This window comes from Pagrus major, chromosome 5 (genome assembly GCF_040436345.1).
Source record: "Pagrus major chromosome 5, Pma_NU_1.0".
Lineage (NCBI taxonomy): Eukaryota > Metazoa > Chordata > Actinopteri > Spariformes > Sparidae > Pagrus > Pagrus major.
Window position 1 is genome coordinate 39,789,441 of NC_133219.1, and position 27,574 is coordinate 39,817,014.

At 42.5% G+C, this 27,574-nt stretch overlaps 2 protein-coding genes across 3 annotated transcripts; one reads left to right on the forward strand and one right to left on the reverse strand.

The window, feature by feature from the left end:
• Positions 1-1,384: 1,384 nt before the first annotated feature.
• ggt5a (gamma-glutamyltransferase 5a) lies at positions 1,385-11,415 on the reverse strand. Its single transcript, XM_073466149.1, has 12 exons — positions 11,143-11,415; positions 9,911-10,038; positions 9,735-9,830; positions 7,177-7,363; positions 6,924-7,084; positions 6,546-6,692; positions 6,198-6,328; positions 5,267-5,451; positions 4,967-5,058; positions 3,416-3,522; positions 3,133-3,243; positions 1,385-3,049 (listed from the first exon to the last, which is right to left on the reverse strand). The coding sequence occupies exons 1-12, from the start codon at positions 11,316-11,318 to the stop codon at positions 2,903-2,905; spliced, it is 1,668 nt and encodes a 555-aa protein (XP_073322250.1). The 5' UTR covers positions 11,319-11,415; the 3' UTR covers positions 1,385-2,902.
• A 4,092-nt stretch (positions 11,416-15,507) lies between these two features.
• asphd2 (aspartate beta-hydroxylase domain containing 2) lies at positions 15,508-21,094 on the forward strand. 2 transcript variants are annotated; one of them, XM_073466424.1, is made up of 4 exons: positions 15,508-15,825; positions 16,907-18,095; positions 19,922-20,035; positions 20,236-21,094. In XM_073466424.1, exons 2-4 carry the CDS (start codon positions 17,231-17,233, stop codon positions 20,364-20,366), a joined length of 1,110 nt encoding a protein of 369 aa, XP_073322525.1. In that variant the 5' UTR covers positions 15,508-15,825; positions 16,907-17,230; the 3' UTR covers positions 20,367-21,094. The 2 variants fall into 2 exon arrangements, with proteins under 2 accessions (XP_073322525.1, XP_073322526.1); XM_073466425.1 differs by having other exon boundaries at positions 15,508-15,821.
• Positions 21,095-27,574: the final 6,480 nt, after the last annotated feature.

The following is a 27,574-nucleotide window of genomic DNA, read 5'->3' on the forward strand; positions in this document are numbered from 1 at the left end:
CAGTCGTGTAATTATAATAATGACTCTAATGACTAAGAAACCGAGCGCGGTGGCCTCCTGCGTGGAGCGTGAACAGTAAACAAAGAGGGACGTGGCCGATGAGATTACACAATAAAACAGGAAGTAGTTCAGTCAGTGTACAAACACCTTTAATGTCAAATGTTTAACCTGAGTGACGGAGAGCACTGTCCCTTTGGTTCGTAGTTTCTGTTTCCGTGTGTCGATGTCTTTCTTGTAGCCCGTGTGTACTCGTCTCATGCCAAACACTGACTGCCAATAAAAGAACCAAACTGAGAAGTGATGTGTGTTTTATTTTGGAGTGCTGCAAACATCTGGGTCAGGAGCAGAACCTGGAGCTGCTCACACTAACAGATTTATTTATGCAGATTATTCTGTAAAATGGGTCAATAAAAAGCAGCCGGCTCGGCCCGTGCTGTTTGGGATTGGTTGTTGGAGAGCCGTGTTTGTTTCTGAGCCAGCGGATCATCTGTGCCGCTGTGTGCTGTCAGGGAAACGCCTGAGCTGCTGCAGTTTGCCAGAGAAAAGGCAGGGTGGTCATCGCATGAGGTCCTACCCATGATCCTCTCCTGGCAACTTTTTGTTCCTGCTGCCAGACATGGTAATGTGGCATTTGCAACAGGTGGCTCCTATAAGGTCAGGGCACAGTGTGACTGTCACACCCCCCGAGGTCCAAATACCATGTGACAGGGCGACAGAGCCCACCCCAGAAATCACCAGGATTTTATTATTTGACCTTTTCCCTTCAGGATTGATTTATTTTCCTGGATGTTGAGTAAAGAAATCCATTCGTCTTTTTGCTTTATTGTGTGATTAAAAACGTTTCCTGTGTCGGCTCATGAACTGCTTCATATCTCTGCGCAAACTTCCCTCTCCTGTCGGTGTGACTCACTCTTTTGATCTGATTATCGTGCTCCAGCTGCTGCAATGCTCCGGCACAAAACCGAAAAATTATTTATGAAAAAGCAGCAGAGAAGTGGAGAAGATTTATCAGAATACAGTTCAGGCACAAGAGGACTGGATCGACCGAGCAGGATTCAATAGCTGTGACCTCGGGTCAGAGGGATCGACCTTTTGGCTGACCGTCACTTTGATGCATCCAAAAACAGAAAGCCCTTCTCTTCACTGGATGTTTGTCAAAGATTGCAAACAGGATTGATTTATTTTTATGGGTTTTTTTGTTGTATTTCTTTTATGTATTCGACCCTGAATTAATTTTTTTATTGTGACAAACACATGAAGTCAGATTCAAGCACTCAAAACCTTATTCTGATAATATTTCAAACACTAAAATGGTTTCAGATGACTTCTGAGTTCACACATTTCTTACAAGAGGTTTAAAATAACTTGCAGAGTATCATTAAAGTACATCAGACAAAAAAAGCAACATTTTATTTGAATATTACAAATAATTCCATATTTCTTTCACTGTATATTCAACTTGATACAACGATGATAGATTAACTCCAGAGCTGAGAGTGAAAACAAGATAATAAAAGCTTTAAACATATTGATTGAAAGCAGCATTGTGTAACTATTTTACCTTTAATATCATTTTAATGCCCCCCATCACTTGTTTCTGTACTTTGTAGGATCACAGTGCATAACGACGCATGTTTACAATGAAATCGAGTCAAATAAAACAACAAAAAATGAAATATAATAACAAGATATAATAAGAACTCAGTTACATAAAACCCTGAAAACTATGCAGCTACACCGGATAATGTTTAAGATACAAGAACATAATTGAAGCTTTGAATTGACTCTGAACCAATCACGGTCATCCTGGGCTCCCAGGGTAGCGTGGAGGTGAGCTCTGACACTGAAATGACTCAATCCCCACACAGGAAGAGGCAACAGCTGCTAGTCTGTTGATGTTCGTGCTGTTAGTCTGAGAGCAACTTGCCAGTTTCAGCCTGCAGATGAATAACTCGGAGGCTGTTATTGTTTCAGGTAAGGACGGGGTTTTGAAAAGAGTACATGTAGATAGTGTCAGGAAGGGAGGAACAGGAACATCTAGCCTCAGGTGAAGTTCTTCTTTTCCCACATGAGGCTTGTGCACACTTTGACTGACACATGGTAAAAAAATGCCTGAGTTTACTTAAAGACATAAGTTTTTTATGACATAAAGTTAAGATGTCACATTTCATCTGTGACCTGGGATTTACGACAACTGTGTCACACTCAAATCGCATGAAGAGACCTATGATACTTTTGTTTTGTTTTCATTCCTTCAGTGTGTTAAAAAGTTTCTTGAGCATATAAAATGTCTTGAAAGTTAAAAAAGTCCAACAGAAGCTCCTCTCTGCTCCTGAAACACCTCGGCAGTACTCCCGCCTTTACTTTCCGTGACTTTGAGACATCACACTGCGTCACCAGGTCACATCTTTGCATAATTTATGCCTATATTCACAGTAGAAGTGACGCTAACATGAAGCTGAAAACACGACAGAGCAGACTGGGTAGTTATGAGATAAAACAGAGTTTCAGACGTGTTTTCTGAGCATTAAAGCATGTAAACCTATTCTAGTAGTAACCCAGAACAAAACTATGAACCTGAAAATGAGCATATATGACGTATATGAGTACAAATTACCAAATAATGTTGCATTAGACTAATGCTAATAATCCATGTAGTACATCAATAACATGATGAAGCATCAAGGCGCTGGTGTGATGACAGAGTGTTAAACATATGTAGAAACAGTCCCAGTTGTTTCTTCCTGCACAGTGAATCCATCGTGTCGCTGTTACCATCTCTTCTGTCTGAAGGCCACGTGTTGAGCTGCCACATGTTTCTGAGAGCGTTCAGCTGATTGTTCAATGATTTTTCCAGCAGCACAAACACCGTCGGTTCTGTGGCTGTAACCTTCAGGCCCACTCAGTAACCGGCGGCTTCGCCCATCTTCCTGGCGTCAGACACGGCGCAGATACAGCCGTCCTGCTTCTCCACAGCGTTGACCACGTTGAAGAAATGTTTGGTAGTTCCCTGTTCGTGTCCCAGAGCCACCAGAGCCTCGATTACATCCTGGAGGGAGAGAGGAGATGAAGCTCAGGGTGGAGTAAACCTGATGTGTTGCTTTAGTAAATAAAATGTATTTCGTGCGTCACCTTATCAAATCTGGGTTCAAACTTCGCTGCGTTTTGAGAGTCGACAAACACAACGGGAGCAGCGATCGCCTCCTTCAGGCTCTTTCCAAACCAGAGGTGGTTCATGAGTGCCTGGAAGAGGAACAGAACAGAACAATTCAATCTGTCAGACGATGATTACTGAACGGATGATGGACACGCTGAAGACTCTGGTGAGGACGCCGCCTGCTATGACAACAGTGAGGGGCATTAGTCTGCAGCAATTATCTTGATGGCACTTAGTGTGATTTCCCTGGATACGTACCGAGGCCAGCCCAGTCGTGATCATGCTCCCGCCGGTCGATCCAATCACCAGCGTCTTCGACGGGGACTTGAGCACAGTGGGGGCCATGGAGGAGGGAGGCTGCTCCCCTGCAAACACAACAAAAGGCTTGAGTGACAGGCCAGACGGCTGCAGACTCATCAATGAAAAGAACGAGGAGAAAATGATTATAAATGCGTCTGAATGATGGCTGAAGGGCGTTTGTTCAGATCAGACATGTGATTTTTGCTTTGTTCAATCAGACAGCGGCGAACGTTTCATCATCGCCTCTTTTTGAATATGGTGAATACAAGGCACATGGAAAACTCTAGAAAGTGCCACATGAATGAATAAAAATCTGACTTTTTATTTATATAAATTGTGCTTCAACAGTTTAGTTTTGTGCAGTCGAGGTAGAAACTCTTCCGCTAACGCAGTATGTCATTTCTGCCACTAGAGGTCTCGAAATTAAAACAAAACAAATCGTAAGACGTTGGAAGTTGTGTCGCAGAAATGTTCACAGTTATGTTTCGTCTCGTTCTCCGACTTCCCTCCTCACGCTCTGCTTCTCTCCTGGAAGTTTAAGCGACAGGTGACCAAATGAAACGCACCGTTACCCAAATACAATGAGGATTTCTCTGTGCACCACTCAATGAAATGTATTACAAAGGTCTTGTTGCTTTTAGACTTTTAATTGCAGAAATCTTTAAACAAAAGATCATTTCTGTCCCTTTTTACTGTGTTTTTGTGGTGTTTCCTCCCCAGCCTCATTTTCCCTCCACACCTGTCCTGCATCAGCCTCATTAGCTCCGCCCTGTTCGCAGTGCTTCTTCCAGCCTATCAGCTCCTTTCCTGCTCTCATTCTCTCACCTGAGCTTCCCCGCCTCTCTCCACCTGCACCTCATCCCCTCGTCAGCTTAGTTTGTACTTATTCCAGTTTTCAGTTCAGGCTCTGTTGAGTCGTCTGTTCAGTTCACCTGCTCCTGACGTTAACTGGAACAAAAGTGCTGTCGTTCAGATTAATACGGTCCGGTGTTTACATGCAACAATGAATTTGATCTGAACAGCTGTGTGACGTCACTCATTCCTCTTCCTCTTCGGATAGTTTATATCTGTTGGCACGCGTTTGATCAGCTCCCTGACCTGAAGACGGATATCTGTCGTCGTTCTCAAAGAGTTTGTAAACTCTGCGGTAATATTCTGTTTATTCTGATTGAGGTGTTTGTGCAGAGCATTTTTATTCTGTTTGGGCTTTTAAACCGATTTATAATCAGAATATTAGACTGCATGGAAACGCAGCTAGTGATCCATCCACCTGCTGTCATCTGTATTTGGGTTCAGCTTCTACACAGGGTTCATATTTCAAGTACTCATTCCTGCAGCTTCTCCTTCCTGATGATCAATATGTATTTGAATGCATGTTGAATGAACAATCCTGGTAAACGAGGAACAGTAACTTCCTCTGAATCTGAACAAAACTACATCTAAGCAGCAGACTTGTATTCCAGGATTGTTAGATGAAAGTGGAAGATTGTGTCGTGCTGATCTGATTACCGGGGAACATCTCCTCGACTCGCCCGCAGAAGTCAGACAGCTCGTTGTTCAGGATGATTCCGGTTCTCGGAGAAAAGATCTTTGAGCCGAATCTGCGAGAAAATGCATCAAAAAGAATCCAATCTATTCTGGTGCCGTTTTAAAATAGAGAAGTGAAACTTAAATACTGTACGCTGTGCTGTTAGAGAAGCCTTTGGACTGGAGTATTTTCAGCTTCCTTTTACAAAAACACTTTAAATATATCAACAGTGTTTGAAGCTGTGATCTGTCACTGTGCAGCAGGATGATTCAGACACTGACATGTGGTTGATGGTGCTGGTGGCAGACACAGCAGATCCGTCCTCCGCCAGCACAGACACATGTGTGGTGCCCACGCCGTCCACAGACGGGGTGATGTTGTAAACCTCTGGATCGAGAGCCCTGTCTTCTCTGATCAGACTCCGGATGTGGTCGGCGAAGCTGTCCGTGGTGAATTTCTTGGCCATCTGGGAGAGAAAAAAAGTGATTTAAAAACACAAACATACATTTAACAGGTCACATTATGACTCTATTTAAAGGGACACGATGTAGTTTTGGAGAAAAAATTCAAACTCAGAATTTTAATATTTACAATATTGAATAAACGAGCTGTTCTCAGAGGAAAATAAGGTCCCAGGACACTGTTTGAAGGTAGAAAGGTGGCAGGGTCCGCCACATACAAACAAGTTTAGTTGTTTAGGCAGAAAAAAATCAGCCAGTGAAGATCTTTCTCTTCTCATTAAGATTTCTTCAACAAAACTACAGACTGCTCCTTTAAGGGGAAAAAGAAAAAAGTGTTCACAGGTAATGAGGCCTTTAGAAAATATATATTAACATTGTTCAGAGGACGCTGCATAAATCTGATAAATTGCCTACAGTGATGTCACTCAGTGGCTCAGGTGCATTGTGGGTAAAGTAGGCTCCAGGTTTTGAAAAGCAGACGGCAGCAAACAGTTTTAAAACGAACGATATCGATACAGCAGAATCAGAAATATCGCCTTTTTTCATTCCACACATTGTTCTCCTTTTCAAAAATCTGGAGCCTACATTACCCACAATGCACCTAACCCACTGAGTGACATCACTGGAGGCAGTTAATCCGATTACACGCAGCTTCCTCTGGAGCCACTAAAGGCTTTATACTTCTTTTTTTCTACCCTTTAAGAATAAATGATAAACACGGGAATAATGTGAGAAATACACTGAAACTCACTTGTTCTGAGCTGAACTGTGGGTCTCGGATGTGTTTCTTTAACCCGTTGGCAAACTTAAAAGCTTCGATGTAATGATGGTAGGCCCGAGTCTTCTGCTCGACGCTCAGAGAGGCTGAACTCAGGTGATATCCTGTAAACAAACACCAGGACGAGCAGTAAGAAACAAACCATCACACCATCGCTCAGCCTCCTCGTTAACCTCTGTGGGTATGAATTTGTCACGGCTCTGCTCATTATGAGACTTCAGCTCTGCAGGGTGTGTGTGTGTGTGTGTGTGTGTGTGTGTGTGTGTGTGTGTGTGTGTGTGTGTGTGTGTGTGTGTGTGTGTGTGTGTGTGCAGCAGTAACCTTTCATAACGTTCAGGATGAGGCTGAGGATGATGCCTCCTGCAGGGGGTGGAGGGATGTACATCTGGTACTCTCCCAAAGGAACGGCCCACGCATCAGTCACCGTTACTGCGTACTCTGCCAGGTCCTGCACCGTCAGGGTTCCTCCTGAGCACAGAAACATTGAAACAAATGGCTCTGCTGAGCAAAGCTGACCGAAAAAGCATCTCGGCTCCACATAATCAGGACTTTTAATGGGTCCAGGCAGCTCACTCTGGAGTCTGAGAGCGATCGCTGCAGAGCTCTACAGGCCCAATTGATTTGTTCATGTGTAATAAGATCATTGTGGCAGCAAGAGATAGAAAATGGTTCGGGAAGGAAGAGCCCGTCTGACAATACCTGCCTCCTGTATGTCGCTGATTAAATCCTCGGCTATTCTTCCAGTGTAAAAACCGTCCGCTCCCTTTTTGGCGATCACCTCCAGAGTGTCAGCCAGCTTCTCAAACTTCACCATGTCACCGGCCTTCAGCAGGTTCCCGTTCTGATCTGAAAACAGCTCTCTGACAGACACACAGACGCACAGAAAGTTAAACGTTGTCAGGTGAAATGTTGCTTATTGTAGTTTTGAGTGGTGCTGTGGAGTCGTTGGTACCGTAGTTTCTGGGTCTCGTTTGAATCGATGTACGAGATGTAGCGACCTTGGACCAGAGGGACAGGAAATCCCTCTCTGGCCAGTTTGATGGTCGGCTGGAAGAGGTCGGCCCACGGCAGCTTCCCGTACAGTTTGTGAGCCTTTTCATAACCTCGAATCTCACCTGGGACTCCGATCCAGTGACTACCTGGACGACAGGATGGATGTAGGAATGCACAGGTAGGTACATTTACTCAAGCATGACTTAAAACCACTGATAAGTAGCTATCTTTGAAACCTCTCTCTCATGTGGAGATGATCTTATCTCTAATCTAGACTTGACATAAACATTTCTCCTGCTGGTCATGTTGGGGTATTGCAGTTTGGGACTCATGTCCAACCCTGTAGTGAACCTTTTAATGAGCCTTCTGAACAATGTGCAGCAGCGACACACTTCCTGCGTGTTTGTTTAGCCACTTTTTAGTCCACTGAATAAAACACGTTGCCTGGTTCAGTCTCCTCCACCATCGCTGTGATCTCATCCTCCAAAAAGTTTGATTTCCTCTTTTTAAGCCAATGACTTTTCCTCACTAAACCTTTCTTTGTGCTGCGTTATATAAGAGGGAATTACAAAGCAGGTGTCTTCATTTTAAGTCAATATGAGATTTATGCATCACAGGTGTGTAAGTTACAAACAGGATTTGTTGTTGAAAGGTTTTTATGCTCAGCGTCTCTGTGCTGATCGAACATCAGCACACTGTCGGAAATAATCTCAAGACTAAGTTCAAGTTTAAATCTAGGAGCACTTTTAAAAATGAGGCCCCAGAACTTACGAACAATTACGAGCTACTTGTATTTAACTTCCATTTTATTCTACTTTACTCAAGTTTTACTCGCTGCATTTATTTGACAGCTGAAGTTACTCGTTACTTTTGTCTCCCAGAAACCTGCAGGTCTGCTCCAACACTCACCTCTTTCAACTCAAGACTGAAGACCTTTCTGTTTGCTGCTGCCTTTCACTGAAGCACTTTCAAGGCTTTGAACTGCACTGTGACTTTATTTTCTATTCTTATCTCTTTTAATCCTATTCTATTTTAGCTTACTTTCCTATTTCTTAACTTGTTTTAATGTTATTTTTATGCCTTTGAGTTGTCTTGTGTCTGAATTGTGCTGTACAAATAAACTTGTCTTGCCTTGCCCGACCTACAATACCAAAAATCAACTATCTTACCAACAGGAGCTTAAAATAACATGTTAAATCCTAAAGGAGAGAAAAACTATCCAATATTTCACAAAGATTAGAGAAAAGTCCTTTTTAAGCTACAGAAAAAATACTTTTTATGTAATTTTTTTAATATCCATTATCTGAAACCTCTCATCCTCTTCAGGGTCACGGGGGGGCTGGAGCCGATCCCAGCTGACACTGGGTGATGGCGGGGTACAACCTGGATGAGTCACCAGTTCATCTCAGGGCTGACATGTAGGGACAAACAACCATTCACACCTACAGACAACTTAGAGGAACCGATTCACATGACGTTTTTGGGGCAGCATGTCGGTGCAGTGGTTAGTGCTGCTGCCCCACAGCGAGACGGCTCTGGATTCAAGACCTGGTTCAGACACGGCCACTCTGTGTGGGGTTTACATGTTCTCTCCGGGTACTCTGTTTCTCCCACGATCCAGAGTCATATTTTATTGTCGGCTTGTCTTTATTTTCCTTTTACCTTTTTACCTGATATCTTTTATTCCTCTGACTGTTGTTTTTAACATTGAATTGTACTATTCTAAGTTTGAATCGAGTTGTTTTAACTTCACATCTGTATATGAAACGATCCTCAGAGACATATTTACCTTGTCTGGTCTGACATTTGATTAAACAGCAGCTCCACCTCAACCAGCAGCAACAATAACCTGCTGTCACACATTAATTCATCAATAATAAAGACCTAATAATGTAATAAAGTATCAATCAGAGGCAACAGTTTAGTACTTTTGCTTTGATAGATGATTTTACTTCTGGACTATTCCTGAGAAAGATAATGATAAACATCTTCTAACAGGCCTTCTCTTAAAACAAGAGGTGAAACTTCTTCATCTGTGTGATCTTGTCTGTGTCATACCTCAGCAACATGTCACAACAAGACCAGCAGCTGCTTCTCACTCCTGCTCCTCTGAGTGTGTGTGTGTGTGTGTGTGTGTGTGTGTAGGGGGGGGTCTTGGCTGAGAGCTCGGCTCGTGGTCTGAGTCTGTGTCAGGACCGTCGGGCCCCCGGTGTGTTTACAGTCAGACTCACTGCAGTGGCAGCACGGAGAAGACATTATCTTCAGGCTGAGTCATAAACCTTCCAACGTTGTGTCCTTATGTGGTGAACAGTTTTCCAGTGAACCATGAAGGAGTGAGTGTGATAGAAAAGGCAAAATATTGAGCTTATCTGTGCTTCCTCCAGTGTGATAAGGCTGGAGTTACCTCACACCCAACACAAGAGACAGAGCCAGAAAAAACAAGAAGGGCTCCTGCACAAGAACGAGGGAGGAAAGGAAAGGAAAGGAAAGGAAAAGAGGTGATGATGTGGTCTTTACCTGCCATCATCTGGAAGGTTTTGGGACATGACTGCAGCAGGTCAGTTTTAAAGTTCCTGGGTACAGTCTCTCTGGAGTTGATGATCTTCACTTTACCTTCAGACAGAGGAGAGATCATCATTAACTGTGTCTCCTCAGGGGGACACTCGTCAGTTCTGACTGAATGTTCCTGATACCTGAGCTGTCCATCACTGTGAAGATGGACCCTCCTCCGATGCCCATACTCTGCGGGTTCATGACGGAGGTGCACAGCAGCGCAGCGATGGCGCCATCTACCGCCGAGCCTCCTCTCTGAAGGATGTCCCTGAAAGATTTTACTGTCAGTGTCGTGCGTCATGATGCAGCTAGAGGAGGGAAATGTTTGTGTTCGGCGACAATTACAAACATGTGCAGTCACATTAAAGGAAAGAGGAGAAACAGCTGGCGTGCTTCTGTAAAACAAGAAGCGCAGAGATGTTTCTGATCCGGTTCACCTCGTTCTTAAAGATTTAATGAAACTGCCCCCGGGCAGAAGCGATGGTAGTTCATTATGTTGTCTGGTGCCGTGATAAATGTATAATTCGTGGTTTGTTTGATGGGAAAAGATGCAACATACAAACACGGACAGAAACAGCTGTCTGGTGCAACGGCCGTCCCCATAGAAGGGCTTTAATGAGAAAAAGAAAGTAAACCGGTGATGTAAGAACACAGTTAATGCAATAAAGCACACATTTAAAGGCTTTATATTTAAGACATGAGGACAGGTTTGTTGTTGAGTTAACCAGGATTTGTTGGCTCTCTCCAACTTTACTTTAAGTGTGCTGAGTTCCAGAAGAATCTGTCCAAGCGACAGACCTTTGACAGTTTACGTAATGAAAATCAACCAAATTTGATAACTTCGACTCTTGTATTTCCTTAAAAATGTGACAACGGTGGTGACTTTTTGCTTTTAGTCCAAGATTGTCAAGACCCGATTGTAAAGATAGTTTATTAGAGATTTTTAACACAGATGACTGAGCTGTAAAATAGTTCAACCTCAGGGCAGATGTGAGAATATCATTGAGTTTATAAGCAGCAAGAAACAGTTAAATTCAAGCGATTTCCAGCAGTTTTAGAGAACTTTGTAACTTGTTACGTAAAGAACATCCAGTTTCCTTGTTTGTGCAATGTTCTGGATTTGGTTCAATGAGGATTATTTGTCCGAATTTCAGTTTCCACCTCCGCACTGAGGTCTATAATAATGTAATACGAGTAGTAAGTTATGTAGGTGTACCGGCAGATTTTTACAAACAGGTTTTGATCATTCAGGATCAGGAAGAAAGTTTTAGAGCGTCCTAAAGTTTGTGCGTAAAGACAGACGGTGCGTAATGTGCGCGTAAAATGAAACCTGCCGCTTCCAGTCAGAGTCAAAGTGTAAAGTTCTTCTCACCGTCCGATCTGTGAACATCTCCCAGAGTCTGCGGCCACAGCGGCGCGTGAGAAAGTGTCATCTGGACACTTTACAGGTGACACCTTCGCCAGAAGAGCGATACACACGATGACAGCCACCACGCAGAGCAGCATCAGCGCGCAGCACGCGTACACCTTTGCCTTTGACCTCGCCATGGCTGATCTGATCCGACAGCGCCGCGGGGATCATCAGAGCTTCATCTCACCTCTGCAGGGCTGAAATAATCCGACTCCACCGACTCACTGGATCACTGGACTTACTCCATCCGAGGGGGCGTGGCCTCTCCGCCTGGCTCCACCCACCGCCTGCACGAGAGAGGGCAATAACCGCTGAGTCATGATGGAGGAGGTTCCACATCAAAACACTCTGTAGACCCGCCACCAGTGATGTAACGAAGTACATTTACTCAAGTACTGTAAGGAAGACAGTTTTAATATTTCTATTTTCTGCCTCCACAACACTCTGGAGGCAAATATTGTACTTTTAACTCAACTACATTTATAATAACTTTAGTTACTACTCAAGCAGAAGGGCCTGTACATGTGCTGTGATCCTGCTGAACTTAGCTGCAGTGATGGAATGTAACTAAGTACATTTATTTATTGTATAAGTACAATTTTGAGGTACCTGCTATTTTAACTATTTCCATTTTTTCTGAAATAAAAAGTATTTAAGAATCAAAAGTACAAGTAAAAGCATATGATACATACATTTTCATCAACCACAAACTGGAATAGTATAAGTATATTTACTCAAGTACTGTACTTAAGTCTAGTTTCGAGGTACTTAACTTGAGTATTTCCATTTTCTGCTACTTTAAACTTCCACTCCACTACATTTATCTGATGACTTCAGTTACTAGTTACTTTGCAGATTACATGCTGCATCAGAGCCAGAGTAGCACATTTTTAAAGTAATGTATTTTATCATCAATCAGATGAGTACAGCCAGTGTAGTAAAAAGTACCCATAAGTCATACTTGAGTAAAAGTAAAGATATGGTGTGTAAATATTACTGAAAGTCACTCATATGAATAGTACTTGAGTAAAAGTCTCCAAAAGTACTTGCATATCTAAAGTAAAAATAAATGATACAAACGTACATGAAGGTACATGAATGATCGTGTATCGATTCATGTAGTGATGAACTGTAATGTATCAATAGTAGTGTGATTACAAATCTTACATTAGGACTTATTATCTTACTAGTGTCACACTCACACACACACACACACACACACACGCACACGCACGCACGCACACACACACACACACACACACACACACACACACACACCAGATAAGATAAGTTGTTTGTGAAAGCAGTTTGAGGGACACAACAAATAAACTGACCAGTCACAGAGAAGCACATGTAACCTGAATTCAAGGTGTTGTAATCACGATTACTTCATCCTGTCTGACCTTTCTAAATAAAGAGCACCCTGACCTCAAAGTGGTACTCAAAAAGTGTACTTTTGATACTTAAGTAAATATAGTAAGTAAGTAACTTTAAGAGTTTTACTCAAGTACTATTCATATAAGTGACTTTGGGGTACTTTTTACCACACTGTCTATACTCATCTGACTGCTGATAAAACTAAATTAATTTAAAATTGCGTTCCTGTGGCTCTGATGCAGCATGTAATCTGAAAAGTAACTAGTAACTAAGGTTATCAAATAAATGTAGTGGAGTAAAGAGAACAATATTTGCCTCCAAACTGTAGTGGAGTGGAAGTATAGAGTAGCAGACAATATAAATAGTCAAGTAAAGTACTAATACTTCAAAACTGTACATAAGTATAGTACTTGAGTAAATGTACTTAGTTACATTTCATCAACGGTGTTAAGCACTCACAAAACTGGAGGTCGACTTCAAATCTACTGACAAACAACCAAAAGGTTTTTCAGCTTCGATTTCCAGAAATGTTGTGAATTTTCAGAGTAACCAGAGAAAAACTGTCTTTTTTAATATAATCTCCATGTTTTTAATATAATCTCCATGTTTTTAATATAATCTCAATGTTTCAGAATTCTGTTTTTTAATCATAAACGTTCAAGATAACTTATTTACATCAGCTTCATGTGTCACAGCCAGTTTAAAAATACACACATTATAAAAACGACCTGTTAATTGAACATGAAGAAAAGTTAAATGCAGCTCAGTGTTTCCCTCCATTAGCTTCTCATGCAGCAGGAGAGAAAACAAAATGGCTTCAGGTGTCAACAAACTGGGAGAAGTTCACAGCTGACATCAGAGCAGTCACCTGTCAGGTGATCAACATGACACCATTAACATCACTGATGATGTCATGATGTCAGGATCCAGGTGAAGAGTTCAGTGGAGGAGCAGGAGGAAGAAGAGGAGGAGGAGGAAGAGGAAGAAGAAGAAGGAGGAGGAGCAGGAGCAAGAAGGAGGAGGAGGAGGAGGAGAAGGAGGAGCAGGGGGAGGAAGAGGAAGAGGAGTAGGAGGGGGAGGAGCAGGAGGAAGAGGATGAAGAAGATGAAGAAGAGGAGGGAGAAGAGGAGGAGCAGCAGGAGCAGCAGGTGGAGGAGGAGGAGGAGGAGGAGGAAGGAGGAAGGAGGAGGAAGAAGAAGAAGAAGAGTAGGAGGGGGAGGAGCAGGAGGAAGAGGATGAAGAAGAGGAGGGAGAAGAGCAGGAGCAGCAGCAGGAGGAGGAGGAGGAGGAGGTCTCCTGGTATCTGCAGTTAGACCTTTTATAGGAAAACTTCTCATGACTCTGTGTCAGAAGCTGTCTCCATCACACTGACTGCTGAGCAGGAGGAGCAGGAGCAGGAGCAGGAGGAGCAGGAGGAGGAAGCTGTCATCATCACACTGACTGCTGAGCAGGAGGAGCAGGAGGAGCAGGAGCAGGAGGAGCAGGAGGAGGAAGCTGTCATCATCACAGTGACTGCTGAGTTGCTGTGAGTGCAACCCTGGGGAGCCGCAGTGCATCATGGGAAATGCTGTCTGCAGTCGTGTCAAACAGTTTGTCGATGGGCGAGTCGAGAGACATGCGGAAGAGGGAGGCTCTGCTCTGAGCTGAGTGAAGGCAGCAGAGGAGACCAGATCAATACCGGATATTAGGTAATGCTGCCTTCACAATAAAAGACCTGGCCCCAGAAATGCAAGGCTTTTGCTGCAACTTATTTTGTTAAATGTTCAATTAATCGTTTTGTGTGTATATTGTCCAAAAAGTGGTGAAGAATACCCAGAGTTGATGATGAAGTAGCTTGTTTCAACAGCCCAATCAAATCATAGAGAAATTCAGTTTGATATCTTAAAGGAACAGTTCGCCCAAAAATAAAAATGTCGTCAAACCTACATAATCCAAGTCTCAAGATTCGCTGTCCACTGAATGTACATAGCAATCAATTTAAATCGTCCCTTTAATGTTTCTTTACTGTGTTTACTTTATCAACTGTTCATATTTACTTTGACTGTCTGTTTTTTATCAAGTTTACTTATTCTGACACCAGGAGACAACAAACGTACAGACGTCAGGATCGTGTCCTTTCAAACGTTAAAAAATGTGGTTTACATCAGTGACTGTGTGGATAAAACACCAGATTATGACTGAATATTAGTGACTGAATTTTCAGTTATGGGAGAACTGTTCCTTTAAAACCCAGAGCAAAATGACATCATAAAACAAAACATAAAATGGCTCCAAGATCCCAAATTGATAATGGATTTAAAAAGATACAATCTGATAATGATCTGGTATTATCAGGTTGTCATTATCATTAATCATAATCTGAAAAGTAACTAGTAATTAACGCTGTCAGACAGATGTAGAGGAGTGAAGAGTACAGTAGTTACTTCTGAGATGTAGTGGAGTAGAAGTATAAAGTGGCAGAAAATGGAAACACTCAGTTAAAGTACAAGTATCTCCAAGTTGTACTTAAAGACAGTGTTGTAAAAAAAGTACCCAAAAAGTGCCAAAAGTGAAAGTTACCTACAAGAATAGTCTTTTTCTGTATATTTACATGTATTTATTCACTGTATACTTTATGGATTATTGGATCCGATATTCAGTATTATTCAGATACTCAGTTGTTCTGATTATTGCAATCAGTGCATTTTTTATTTGATTGTAGAGTAAAAAGTACAATATTTGTCTCCAAAGTTTGGTGGAGTGGAAGTATAAAGAAGCAGAAAATGGAAATACTCAGTTAAAATACAAGTACATCAAAACTGTACTATAGTACTTGAGTATATGTAAAATGAGTTCCAGTGTTATCCCTGATTTCAACACGCTCCTCGCTGAGACTTTTGTTTTGGAGGGTCAGACCGGACGTGCAGTCGTGTGTTCCTGTGCGCTCTTGGCGCGGGGAGTCTTCCCTGGTGGAGCTTCAGTATTTACAACAATATTGTGGGAACAGCTCCTTTGTGACGCTGCTGTCGGCTCCACACAGACAGACAGGCGAACGGACCGTCGCTGGTTCGGCTCTGCGCTCGGTCCAGTTCTCTGCTGGTCTCTCCCGGTTCGTCATGGCGCACGGCTCCAGTTAGGACTTCTTCTGAAGGCATTTCCGAGTGATTTCCTATAATGTTGGCGACTGATACCCGTCTACCTTGTGCACTGCAGTGGTGCGCAGCTTCGCCTGGAGAAACACCTGTGCGCCTCTCCTCTCCACCGGCCACAGTCATGAATGTTGAGTAGGTATGGAAACACAAAAATAAGCCAACGCACCAAAACACGCAGCGAGCTGGAGAGCGTCGAGAGCAGGAGCACGAGCTGGTAGTGAGATCTGCTTGTTTATTGATCGTCAGTGTTTGTGTGGTGGAGGCAGCGGTTGGATGGAACCAGTGGAGGAGTGTTGGTGGAACAAGGCAGGGTGTGTGTGTGTGTGTGTGTGTTTTAGATGGTTTGGGTTTGATGGCCAGTGCGTCCTGAAGGCAGCGGGAGTGTGCGGGGGATGTGTGCGGGGGGCGATGTGGGGGCGTCTTGGTGCTGTCAGACAGGATGTAGGGGAGGAGGATCTATCGGAGCAGGATTACCCGACCATTTTTGGTGAGGGAGCATCGTGGACTTCTGATCACAGTTGACGCATTGCACTGCTCTGGTCCTGGCTGCCGGTCCATTAACATTATATAATCACACTCATGTAATCCGGGTTTTCTTTTTTGACTTAAGCAGAATACGATTACACAGACTACAGCTCGCCCCCTCCATCCCTGCCTCCCCTCTCCCTCTCCCTCCCCCTCGAGGATCCATTTATGCAGCTCCTGCTATGAATGCCAATTATCAGTGTGGGTGGGTATCAACACTGTTTAAGTTTTTACATAATCCACTGTTTAGTGCGCGCCTGTGTGAGTGCGTGGTGCGCAAAATATAAAAGAGATTTGTGTTAAATGCAGCAATGTGCCCATGACTCATGGTTTTATACAGTGCAGTACAAGGGTGTGTGTGTGTGGAGAGAGAGCTGAAATCCAAATTGTGTTCAAAGTGTGTGTGTGTGTGTGTGTGTGTGTGTGTGTGTGTGTGTGTGTGCATGGGGTGCAGTCATTTTGAAGTCCATGGTGCGTGGGTGGGTGAGTTTCAGCAGGTGTGTTGAACATGAAGGGAGCCTGCTGTCAGAGCGGAGTGTAACTGTACCTGAACTCCTCCCGCATGCGTTCACACAAACAGAGTTCTGAGCGTCAAATCAATCGCAGCCAGTCAGTTACAGTATCTTCCTCCTCCTCCTCCTCCTCCTCCTCTCCTCATCCTCTCTTTCTCTCCTTCTGTCTTTGTTTTTCAGAGAACAGATTACCCTAAGGCGCGGTGTCTGTCTGCATTTGTCTGAAAGGAACGAGAGAGGGAGCTGCACAAATGCCGCACAGCCAGACGTCATGCGAGCCGAGACCTTCCCTCGTTGCAGAGTGCTGAAATGTTAGGACTGAGGAGCCGGTGTGTCAGATCTGTTTACATTAGGGGCGGCGATAAGAGCCGCTCGACTCCAGACTCTCTAACGGCCTGCGTGTGGTTTACGGCCCCTTTCAATCACGATCAAGAAAAGACGTGTTAACTGATCTCTCATCAGCACTTTTTTCCGCCAGATTCAGCAGTCCGGTAACGAGCCGAGATGGAGTGGTCACTAGAGAATGTGAGGGAGATGGTGGCTGGAGGGATGCAGTCTATAAGGGAGTGTGAGATCTGTGCTTTCGCCATAGCCATGTGTGTTCTGCTGCTGTTTATGTGGTATTGCTACAGGGTGGGCCGGGAGCACGGCTCCAGCCCTCTGCATAGGAGGTACCTGGCTGGGCCCGGCCGGATCGGAGGGGTGGTGGGGGGCTTCATGAGTTCAGACTGCCGCAGCCGGGGGAAAGGGAAGCACGGCTCGATGCTAGAAGAGCAGAACGGCTTCGCTTTCTGCCAGTCGTCTGAGTGTTTCCGTTGTACCAGCGCCGGAGAGAGTCTGAACCAGAGGCTCTATCACAGCCTGCAGGATTACGCCAAGCGCTACACCTGGTCAGGTATGGGCAGAGTGCATAAAGGAGTCCGTGATCAAGGCCGATACCTTAACAGCCGACCCACCATCCAGCGGCCGGAGGTCTTCTTCCTCCCTGACCTCCCGTCAGCCCCGTTCTTCTCCAGGGAAGTGCAGAGACACGACGTGGAGCTGCTGGAGCAGAGCTTCCCCGCCCTTCTGGCCGAGTTCGAGAGCATCTATCACCAGCCTCCGGCCCGCAGCGGCTCCTCCCTCCCACCGGGGTGGAAGGCCAACAACACTCCTCGTGGGCAGTGGTGGACCTACTACCTGGTCAACCAAGGCACCCCGCTGGTTCTTAATGTCAGGAGGTGTCCGCGTGCCTGGAGGGTGCTGGGCCAGCTGCGTACCTTCATCGCCAACAACGTGTTCGGAAACGCCTGCTTCTCTGTGCTGACGCCTGGAGCTCTGATCACTGAGCATTACGGTCCAACAAATGTCAGGCTGCGCTGCCACCTGGGTAAGAGAGTGAAGTGTGTAGTGAGCTGAAACTGATTGAATCATGGGATGTCTGAGGCTCAGGGTGCATTCAGCTTGACACAACCACAGATGACCTCAACAAGAGGCATATTTAGACTAGAGAGTTCGAGCAACCATGTGAAAGTTGCATTATGTAAGGTCCTTGTACTAAATGTTAGATTATAGGTTTTAAAAAGTCATTAGATGCTTAAGAACACAAATAAAAGCCTTGAATTTCCTCTTATTGTCCATCCATCCATGTTCTTCCACTTATTCGGGGGTTGGGTCGTAGCAGCAGGCTTTGCAGGGTATTCCAGACATCCCTCACCCGGGCAACACTTTCCAGCTCCTCCTGGGGGATCCTGAGGTTTTCTCAGGCCAGATGAGATATGTAATCCCTCCTGCAAGTTCTGGGTCTCCTCCTAGTTGGTCATGCCGGAAAACCTCCAAAGGGAGGCACCCCTGACGCGTCCTAATCAGAACCAGAAACACCTGAGCTGCCTCCTTTCCATGCCAAGGAGCAGCGGCTCTACTCCGAGCTCCCTACGTTTTGTCCGAGCTCCTCACCCTGTCTCTAAGGGTGTTTTCACATTAGGTACGATTGTATCGTACCGTGCCAGAGTATGATGGCCTCCCCTCTCCCCCGCTGGTCAGCTTTCATATTAGTATTGTTGTTCTGTACCAAATCTCTGTCGGTTCTGCCAAATTTCACAAAGAAGAAGCAAACACTTGCGTCATCAACAAATAGCATAGCAGTCCGCTTCCATGTTTTGGTATAGTTGCTTCACACCTGATGCTTACCGTGCCCGAGTACACATGAACATTACTCGCCCTGGGTAATTGCAAGCCATACCTGAGTACCCTAGACTTGTGGGTGTCAAGTGTACTCAGATCTGGGCCTTTGTCGCTGATGTGAAGCACCCTAAGGCTGAGCCCAGCCACCCTACCAAGGAAACTCCTTCCGGTTGATTATATCCACAATCTCAGACTTTTGGTCAGTACCCAAAGCTCGTGACCGTAGCTGAGGGTTGGAACGTAGATCAACTGGTAAATCGAAAGCTTCGCCTTCTTTGTTTGATATCTAGATTTAAAAATCTGGATGATTACATCGATACTTTCCTAGCTGGACCACAACAACCAATGAGAGAGGCATCCTAAAGCGACATTAAACATTCTAGCCCTTGAGGCTAACATTAGCTAGCATGCTACTATTGACAGAAACTTGAAATCTCACCTCCACTTCTCTCCCGTGTTGACTGTGTCTCCCCACTCATCTATACTCGTTTAACCTTCTGCTTTTGTTTCCGTTGCTACAGCAAGTTGTTGCACCGCACCGACCAAAAGCAAATGTTAAAACTTCCTTTGGTCCACGGCAAGTTTAAAGTAGATTCTCGATTCTCGAGATACATGAATAGCAGACAGACAGACAGATTCCTTGCTTTGAGCATCTTTAAAGGATTTATCACCTATTAACTAACATTTATTACAAGGACTTTAATATAAAAACCAAATATCTGCATCCTCCTGGGTCATGACGGCTTAAATTTAGGTGCTCATGTTATAATTTTTATTATTTTCATAGCAGCTGAGCTTCTTTTTCAAACAGAACCCTGAGAGATGACTATAAATAGTCATGTTTATTGTTAAGTTGGCTGTGTCTCTTGTAAAATGCTTGAAAGCAGCATGCTGTAATAAAGCGGGACTCTCTAGGAACAGGCCATCCTGTCTGGGAAATGTCACCTGGGAGATTGTTTAGTACCACAAAATGCTTTTATTTTGTAAGTCCCATAATGACGCATGAATGTCCTGGTTCTTCTCCTCTGGCAGGTCTCAGAGTGCCCCCCTCCTGTGAGCTCGTTGTTGGTGGAGAGCCACAGTGCTGGTCTGAGGGCAGCTGTCTGCTTTTTGATGACTCCTTCCTCCACCGGGCTTTCCACGAGGGTAAGAAGGGATTAAAATTTAATCTGTTATTGCACTCTGTCGCTTTTTATTTATTCCTTTAAGGAGGATTGACCTAAAAGTGTTAATCCAATACAGCTAAAGAAAATCGAGAGTCTTTTTAAAGCGAGTCGGATCGGGATCAAGATAATAAATAAGTGCGGTGCTTTATTGTCCTCTCTCCATGTTTCTTCTGTGTCCAGGCGGCGCAGACGACGGCCCCAGGGTGGTCTTCATGGTGGACCTGTGGCACCCCAACGTGGCCGCCGCTGAGAGACAAGCCTTGGACTACATTTTTACTCCAGGGCGCTTAGACGACAAGGAAGGGAAATAGGTGTGAGTGAGAAAACCATGTCCGACCGAGAGACAGATGGCGTTTAGGGAAGTGTCTGATTGGGGGGAGCGACTCTTTTTTCTGCCTCCAGACCAGCTCTCACACTCACTGTGTACATATTCTCCGTCTCATACAGTATCAATCATAACTCTTCTTAGCAGATGACCAAACATTGGGCCTCTTTTATCAGTCGGGATCATGTTTCTGCCTGTGTAGTCGAGTGCAGCCTCGCTTGAAAAGCACGAGGACGGCGATTGTTCATGCAGCCACTTCATTTTTAATGCCATCGTTATTATAAATCGTTGAATGTTCTCTGAATTTGCATACAGATGAATGATATTCACACCAAATACAGTTTTTCACATCTAGTTTCCCTCCAAAATTTGGGCCAATTCTAGAGCACAATTACTGTATTTCTATCTAAGATTATATGTACGGCTTATATTGGTTTATTTTAGTTGTTACTTTTGCCGGGTGATAATGGCCTCAGTGACACTGCAGGTGAAAACTTTATTTTGCTTTCATAACACGTCTTCTTTCAGGCTAGTGGAAAGACGATACTAGTGATCAACTGAGGAAAGTTTCACGGTGATATCTGTTAGTTGTTCACCTGTAGTGTCTAATAACACGAGGGTTATATCCTGATGAATGATTTATATCTCAATATTTTAAAATCTCCTCAAAAGCACCAAAGTCAAATATCACAATATTCTTTCACAAATACCTCGATATCGCACCGATACTGTAGGGACGACTATCGGCACGTTGACATGTCTGATCAACAATCACCAGTAAAAATGACATCACTTTACTGTAATGAGCCTTTAAAACCAGGAAATGACAACATGTCATATCATGATATCATGATTGTGTAGTAAAAAGTACCCAAAAGTCATATTCGAGTAAAAGTAAAGATACCGTGTTAAAATATTACTTTGGTAAAAAACGAAAGTCACCCATATGAATAATACTCGAGTAAAAGTCTTAAAGTATCTGATATTAAATGTACTTAAGTATCAAACGTAAAAGTAAATTATACATATTTACATCTGTTTTACTCTGTGATAGAATGTTACTAAGTACATTTACCTAAAAGTACTGTATCTACGTACAATTTTCAGGTACTTGTACTTAACTTGAGACTCCAAGTATCAAAATATAAATAAAAGTAAAATATACTTGTATTTACATGCATGTACAGTATATTCTGCGTACTATCTGGTCTGATAATTAGAATTTTTCCGTTAGTCTACTTTGGCTCTGATGCAGCATGTAATCGGCCAAGTAACTTGTAACTAAAGTTATCATACAAATGAAGTGGAGCAAAAGTACAATATGTACCTCCAAATGTAGTGGAGTGGAAGTAAAACGTACCAGAAAATGGAAATACTCAGTTAGTATTAAGTATAAGTGACTCAAAATTGTACTTAAGTACAGTACTTTAGTTAATGTACTTAGTTACATTCCAGATGTAAATATATGTATAATTTGCCTCTGCTTTTGATATTTAAGTACATTTAATATCAGATACTTTAATACTTTTACTCGAGTACTGTTCATATGGGTGACTTTCCCTTTATCAAAGTAATATTGTAGCCCGATATCTTTACTTTTACTCAAGTATGACTTATGGATCAGCTGATTATTGGATCAAATACTCAGCATTTTTCTGATTATCAGATTAATTGTTTTTTAATCGCTTGCCAATAAAATTGATTTAGAGATGTGCTGCTTTGGCTCTGATGCAGCATGTAATCTGCAAAGTAACTAGTAACTAAAGTCATCAATTAAATGTAGTGGAGTAAAAAGTATGATATAAATGTAGTGAAGTGAAAGTATAAAGTGGCAGAAAATGGAAATACTTTACTTACTTTACTTTACAAGTTCCTCAAATTGTACTTAGGTACAGTACTTGAGTAAATGTACTTAGTTACATTCGATCATTGCAGCTTGGTTCAGCAGGGTAGCAGCACATGTACAGGACCTTTGCTTAGCTAATGGCTAAAGTCATCAAAGAAATGTAGTGGAGTAAAAAGTACAATACTCGCCTCTAAAATGTCGTGGCATCAAAGTGTAAGTACCTCAAAATTGTATTTAAGTACAGTACTTGAGTAAATGTACTTCATTTCCATCACTGATAATGATATCCAAAATGTAATATTAATATTAAGTCTCTGATACTTTGAGCTCTAAATGAACTGGAGTCATTGAGTGAAGTATTTTTCTGCCCACACGTATCACTAACTCTTCTACACCTTCTCTAACACCTACATACATTTCCACTAAGGGCTAAAAAGATTTGTGATCATTCAACTTTTCATCCGACTCAACAGATCCAGTCAGACTCGTGTCACGACGGACACAACTGACAGTCGGGGTTTGCACATTTTTTGTTATCTCAAAGAACGCCCACTTTAAAAATGTGCCACAAACTGTCTCCTGCCTGCAGAACGGTGACACATTTACAGTGATTGTACTGTTTATTCTACGGAAGCCCCGAGAGGCAAAAACATATATCTGGTAATCCGTTCTGTAAGTCTGATGAAGTTGTTTCTCTGCTGTGTTTAAGCTTAAAAAAAACAGAATGTAAAACACAGTTTGACCTAAAATCAACCGACACTGTGGCAGTGATACATTAGCTTTAGCTTTAGCTTTAGCTTTAGCTTTGTTGTAAATAATACAGAATCCCTGAGAGGCAGAAAAGAAAAAATAAATTCAGCGAAAAGTCTGATCTAAATTGTTTCTTTCCTGTGTTTATGACTTAAGTTTTCATAGATGACAAAAGTCATTTAGAAAAATTACCCTGACAAAAAAATCTACCTGTTTCAAAAATGAAAAAGAAATTATAGAGAAAATAAAGAAAAAATGTCCCGTTCATATTTAAAAATAACATTTCTGAAAACTTTTGATACCAGAATGTTACTACACGATTATTTTGGCCAAACAAATTCACGATAGCGATGTTATCTTGATATCTATAGAAAAAACAAATAATGAGAGCAATCATATCTATCTTTAACTTTGTCTCTTTTTTGGAAATACGAGTGTAGGGAGGACGAGAGTCTTTAACCATAACTGTAAAAAAACAACAATTACTATCAACTAATCAATTACTTGTGAAAAAGCAACCAGATGAACAAACAAACAAAAGATGCACAAGGATAAACATCTTATCTGGCTTATTCACACAATATTGTCATATATGTATTAATTACATGATATTTTTTAATATCACGGTTATTGTGAATATTTCAATATTCGACACCGCTACATCAGATCACAGCTAAATTAAAGCTAAAGCTAGAAGATCTTTGCTACACTGCTGGTTGATTTTAAACCAAACTGCTGTTATAAAAACATGAAGCTATATTTAAAAAAAGAAAAAGCTGTTGTTACATCCTGGCTTTATTAGTTCACACTGACTCATGAGAAATAAGCCACATCAGTGTCGTTCTGTCAGTCTAATTCTAGCTGTGATACTTCCAGGAAGCACAATTTAGGTGTTTGTGACTAATCTGTCAAACGCTGATTAGACGTCTAAACTAAATGCATCTCAGAAAGTCTGGTAACATTTCTCATGTCGTCCGTCGTTATCGAGGCAAAACACTGAACAGATTCCTGCACGCGGCTTCTGATATCTGAGGTCCAATGTTGATCGTGACATGAATGTTTACAGACGCAGCTAATGTCTCCTCCCGCCGGCGTGGTAGTTCATCGTGCTCCCTGTTTTCTCGAGACATGGTTAGATAAGCACATTTCGGGGTCAGGTGGTGTGAGTCGGCCTGTGCTGTAACACTGGAGGTGAAGCGTTTTTGGTAAATTTACTAAACTCTTGTAACTTGGTTGTATTTGATATCAGGTTTGTATTTCTGTAAATAGGGTCGAGGTTAAAAAAAAAAAAAACACTGAGCGGTCTGAGATGTTTTGAGATGATTGTCTTCAATGCTATAACTATTGTGTTGTCTTGATTTACAGCTAAAAGCGACTTCACGTCATCCTCCGTTTCTCAGAAAGCCAACCATGAAGTCATTTTGATAGATTAACTTTGTAGATTCTGTAAAATGTTTATGAAGTACTATCTCTGTTGTTCTGTGATGTATTTCCTTTTTTGATTTTGCAACACCCATATGGTACCCATTATTAAAGCCACAATCCTTAAAGCAGCACTTCATGGATATATGTGCACAGTCTAAAAAGGTAGTGAAACTTTATTCTTCCGCAGCTTCAAAGGTCCATCGCAGTTCAACACGTCCATCTATTCAATTCTAATGTTTACAAAAGTATGATTATTTATGAGCTGTTTACAACATCGGACGACGCCGACACTCACATTGAGCTGTCCATAATTAGATTCAAATCAAGAGTGCTGTTAATTAATCCACTTAAGAGTATGAAAACTGTCATTCTCAAAGCTTTTGCTTTACATATACAGTATGGTGGGGCAACCATTTTGTTTACATTTGATGAAGGATTTGTCCTTTAACACATTCTTGTGTGGATTTTGAACAGTATTTCTGTACATTTAATAAATGGTCCAGTATCTTATTTAACCAGCCGGTGTCAGAAGTGTCACTTTTACGCAGATATCACAAGAAAACAAGACTTCACACTAAGCTGCAAACTCCAGGGCTGAAAAATGAAGCAAAGCAAAACCTGCAGTTCCTTGAGTGGCCACACGAGGCTCCAGACGTGAGTCAATCCCCATCAGAGCCCATGTTAAAATGCTTTACAGCCGAAATAAACAGTTTTGGTCTCTACAGCTAATTGCAACTGTACAAGGGTGATTTTTTTATTTAACTCACTCTTTTAAACTATATTAAGGCTTAAAGTCACGCATAATTAGGGGCGTGGCCTGTTTGAGTGGCAGCTAGCCGCTTCACCTGAGCTAATTCCAGTCACTCATCCTCACATCCCGGCTGTTTTTAGAGAATTTTTAATGCAAATATCGCACAAATTATGTCTTTCTGTGCAGTTAATTGGACTAACAGACGGGAGGGGAGGGACAGACGTCAGTGTTTTGAATTGAAAAGTGACTCTGTTAGCGTTAACCGGCAGACAGCAGCTGGAGCTGATGCGATGCGGAGGAGACAGTCGAGTCAAGATACCTGGAGTTTTACTGCCTTCACTTCCTCGATGGTCACATTTTCCGAGTTGGAAAGTTACTCTTCCTAACCATCAACCAGATCCACCGTGTTTCAGCGTCATCTGACATCAACTCAACCTGAGAGGGCGGTCGTGAATTTTCCCAGGCATAAAAAGTTTTTTTATTTTCTTTATTTTGGCATTAAAAAGTGGATTTATTTTCACACCTGCTTCTCAACCTGTCCACAGCAACAATACTGTGATGTTGTGTAATTCTCTCTTATTTAACTGCTCAATGGGGGAAAACGTACTGTACTTAATAAACCTACAGAGAGGAGATGCAAAGAGAAAAGACGCTGCAGGATAACAGAAAGAAACTGAGTCTCTGGTGAGTGCTGACTTCGGTCAGAGACAAAGGTGAACACAGAAACAAACACCTGCTGTTCATGTTGTTGCTGTTCTCGCTGTCTTGCGGCTAATATTCAGTCTGTTTGTGGCAGATAAGCCCACAATCAAATAAATTTGCTTCAGATAGCTTGTTAGCCTGTTAGCTGGCTTGGTAACTTCCAGCTAGGCTCGCTTCAGCTCCACCCACGCTCCGCCTCTTTACCCATTTTAGATTAGCCAGTAGTTAGCTGGAGTTGGGTACTGCCAAGATGGCGACGGCCGGTACTGCCCACTTTGAGCTTCATCCTGGCTCTTCAGAAACCTCTGGCTCTGTCCATGTTTCACACTGTATGCATCAAGTGCAAACAGACTGCAGGAGCTGAGGAGTTCACCGGTGCAGAAGGATTAAATGTTGTGCAGAAATGCCACGCTGGTATTTGTGCCCGACCCTGGATGAGCAGAAGAAGAAGAAGATGGATGGTATTTGTAAAACGCTCTTCAATCTAAAACAAGAGGACAGAATAAATAGTGCTGCCTCTTTTCAGCAGGTGTAGTTTCATAGTTGAGGCACTGGGAGGCGTAAGCATGCAGCGATTATTCCTCAGCAGTTATTTGCAGTCAGACCTGCTCTGCCTCTGGAGGACATGAAGCTCTATAATACTGAATAACAACATGTTTAAGGAACAGTTCACCCAAACACTCACTCCACTACGTTATAGACAGTTTTATTTATAGCTACTCTGCAGAGTCAGAATATTAATACACACTATGATAATCAGCTATGATGTATTATTATAGATTCAATTACACAGCAGTATATACAGGAATTAAATCAGCTCCACCTTTAAGAGCTTAAACATGAATCATGAAAACATTTATTTAAACTGCGATGCCTAAATGCTACAACAAACTGCTCAAATGAAACACTTGTTAACTGATTTAAGTCAGAATAATGATAGAAAACATATTCCTAAACCTTTCTGTAGTGAAATGTAAAGTGTGGCTGTTACAATATTAATTCAACATGAAACAACCTTTTATAGACAAAAGGTAAAAACAGTAAATGATGTGGAGAGGAAGCTTCACTTCAGGTCAGTAGTTGATGTTAGAGCTCCACCTGCTGGATGAAACACTGTCAACACGGCTGCACATCTTTGTGTCTCATCATGTCTGAGTGTGTGTGTGTGTGTGTGTGTGTGTGTGTGTGTGTGTGTGTGTGTGTGTGTGCAGCAGTTCAGTGGTTTGTTTTTGAGACTTTGGGCGAAACAGATTGAGGCAACAGTGGCTCATTTTTTCCCAGAGGCCCTGTAGAAAGTGTATCTGGGCCTGGACAGTGTACAAGTTGTGTCTTTGATATTTTATTCTCTGTAATGACAAATGTAACAGTTACACTGTTGACAATATAATCTTATACAACACAACAGTAGAGCTTCAACCTTTAGCTGATGGAAAGAAAATTAATCGCCATCTATTTTCATAAACGATGAATCGTCTCAGTCATTTCTTCAGAACTAAAATGTGAAATATTTGCTGGTTGCTGCTTTTATTTGTCATCTGTGACAGTAAATGAAGAGTTTTGGACTGTTGGTTGGACAAAAGAAGTAACTTGAAGACGTCACTTTGGGCTCTGGGTAATTGAGATGAGCATTTTTTAACATTTCACAGACTAAATGATTGATTGATTGATTAATTATGAATAACATCAATGGAAATAAGTGTAAGTTGCAGCCCTACACCAC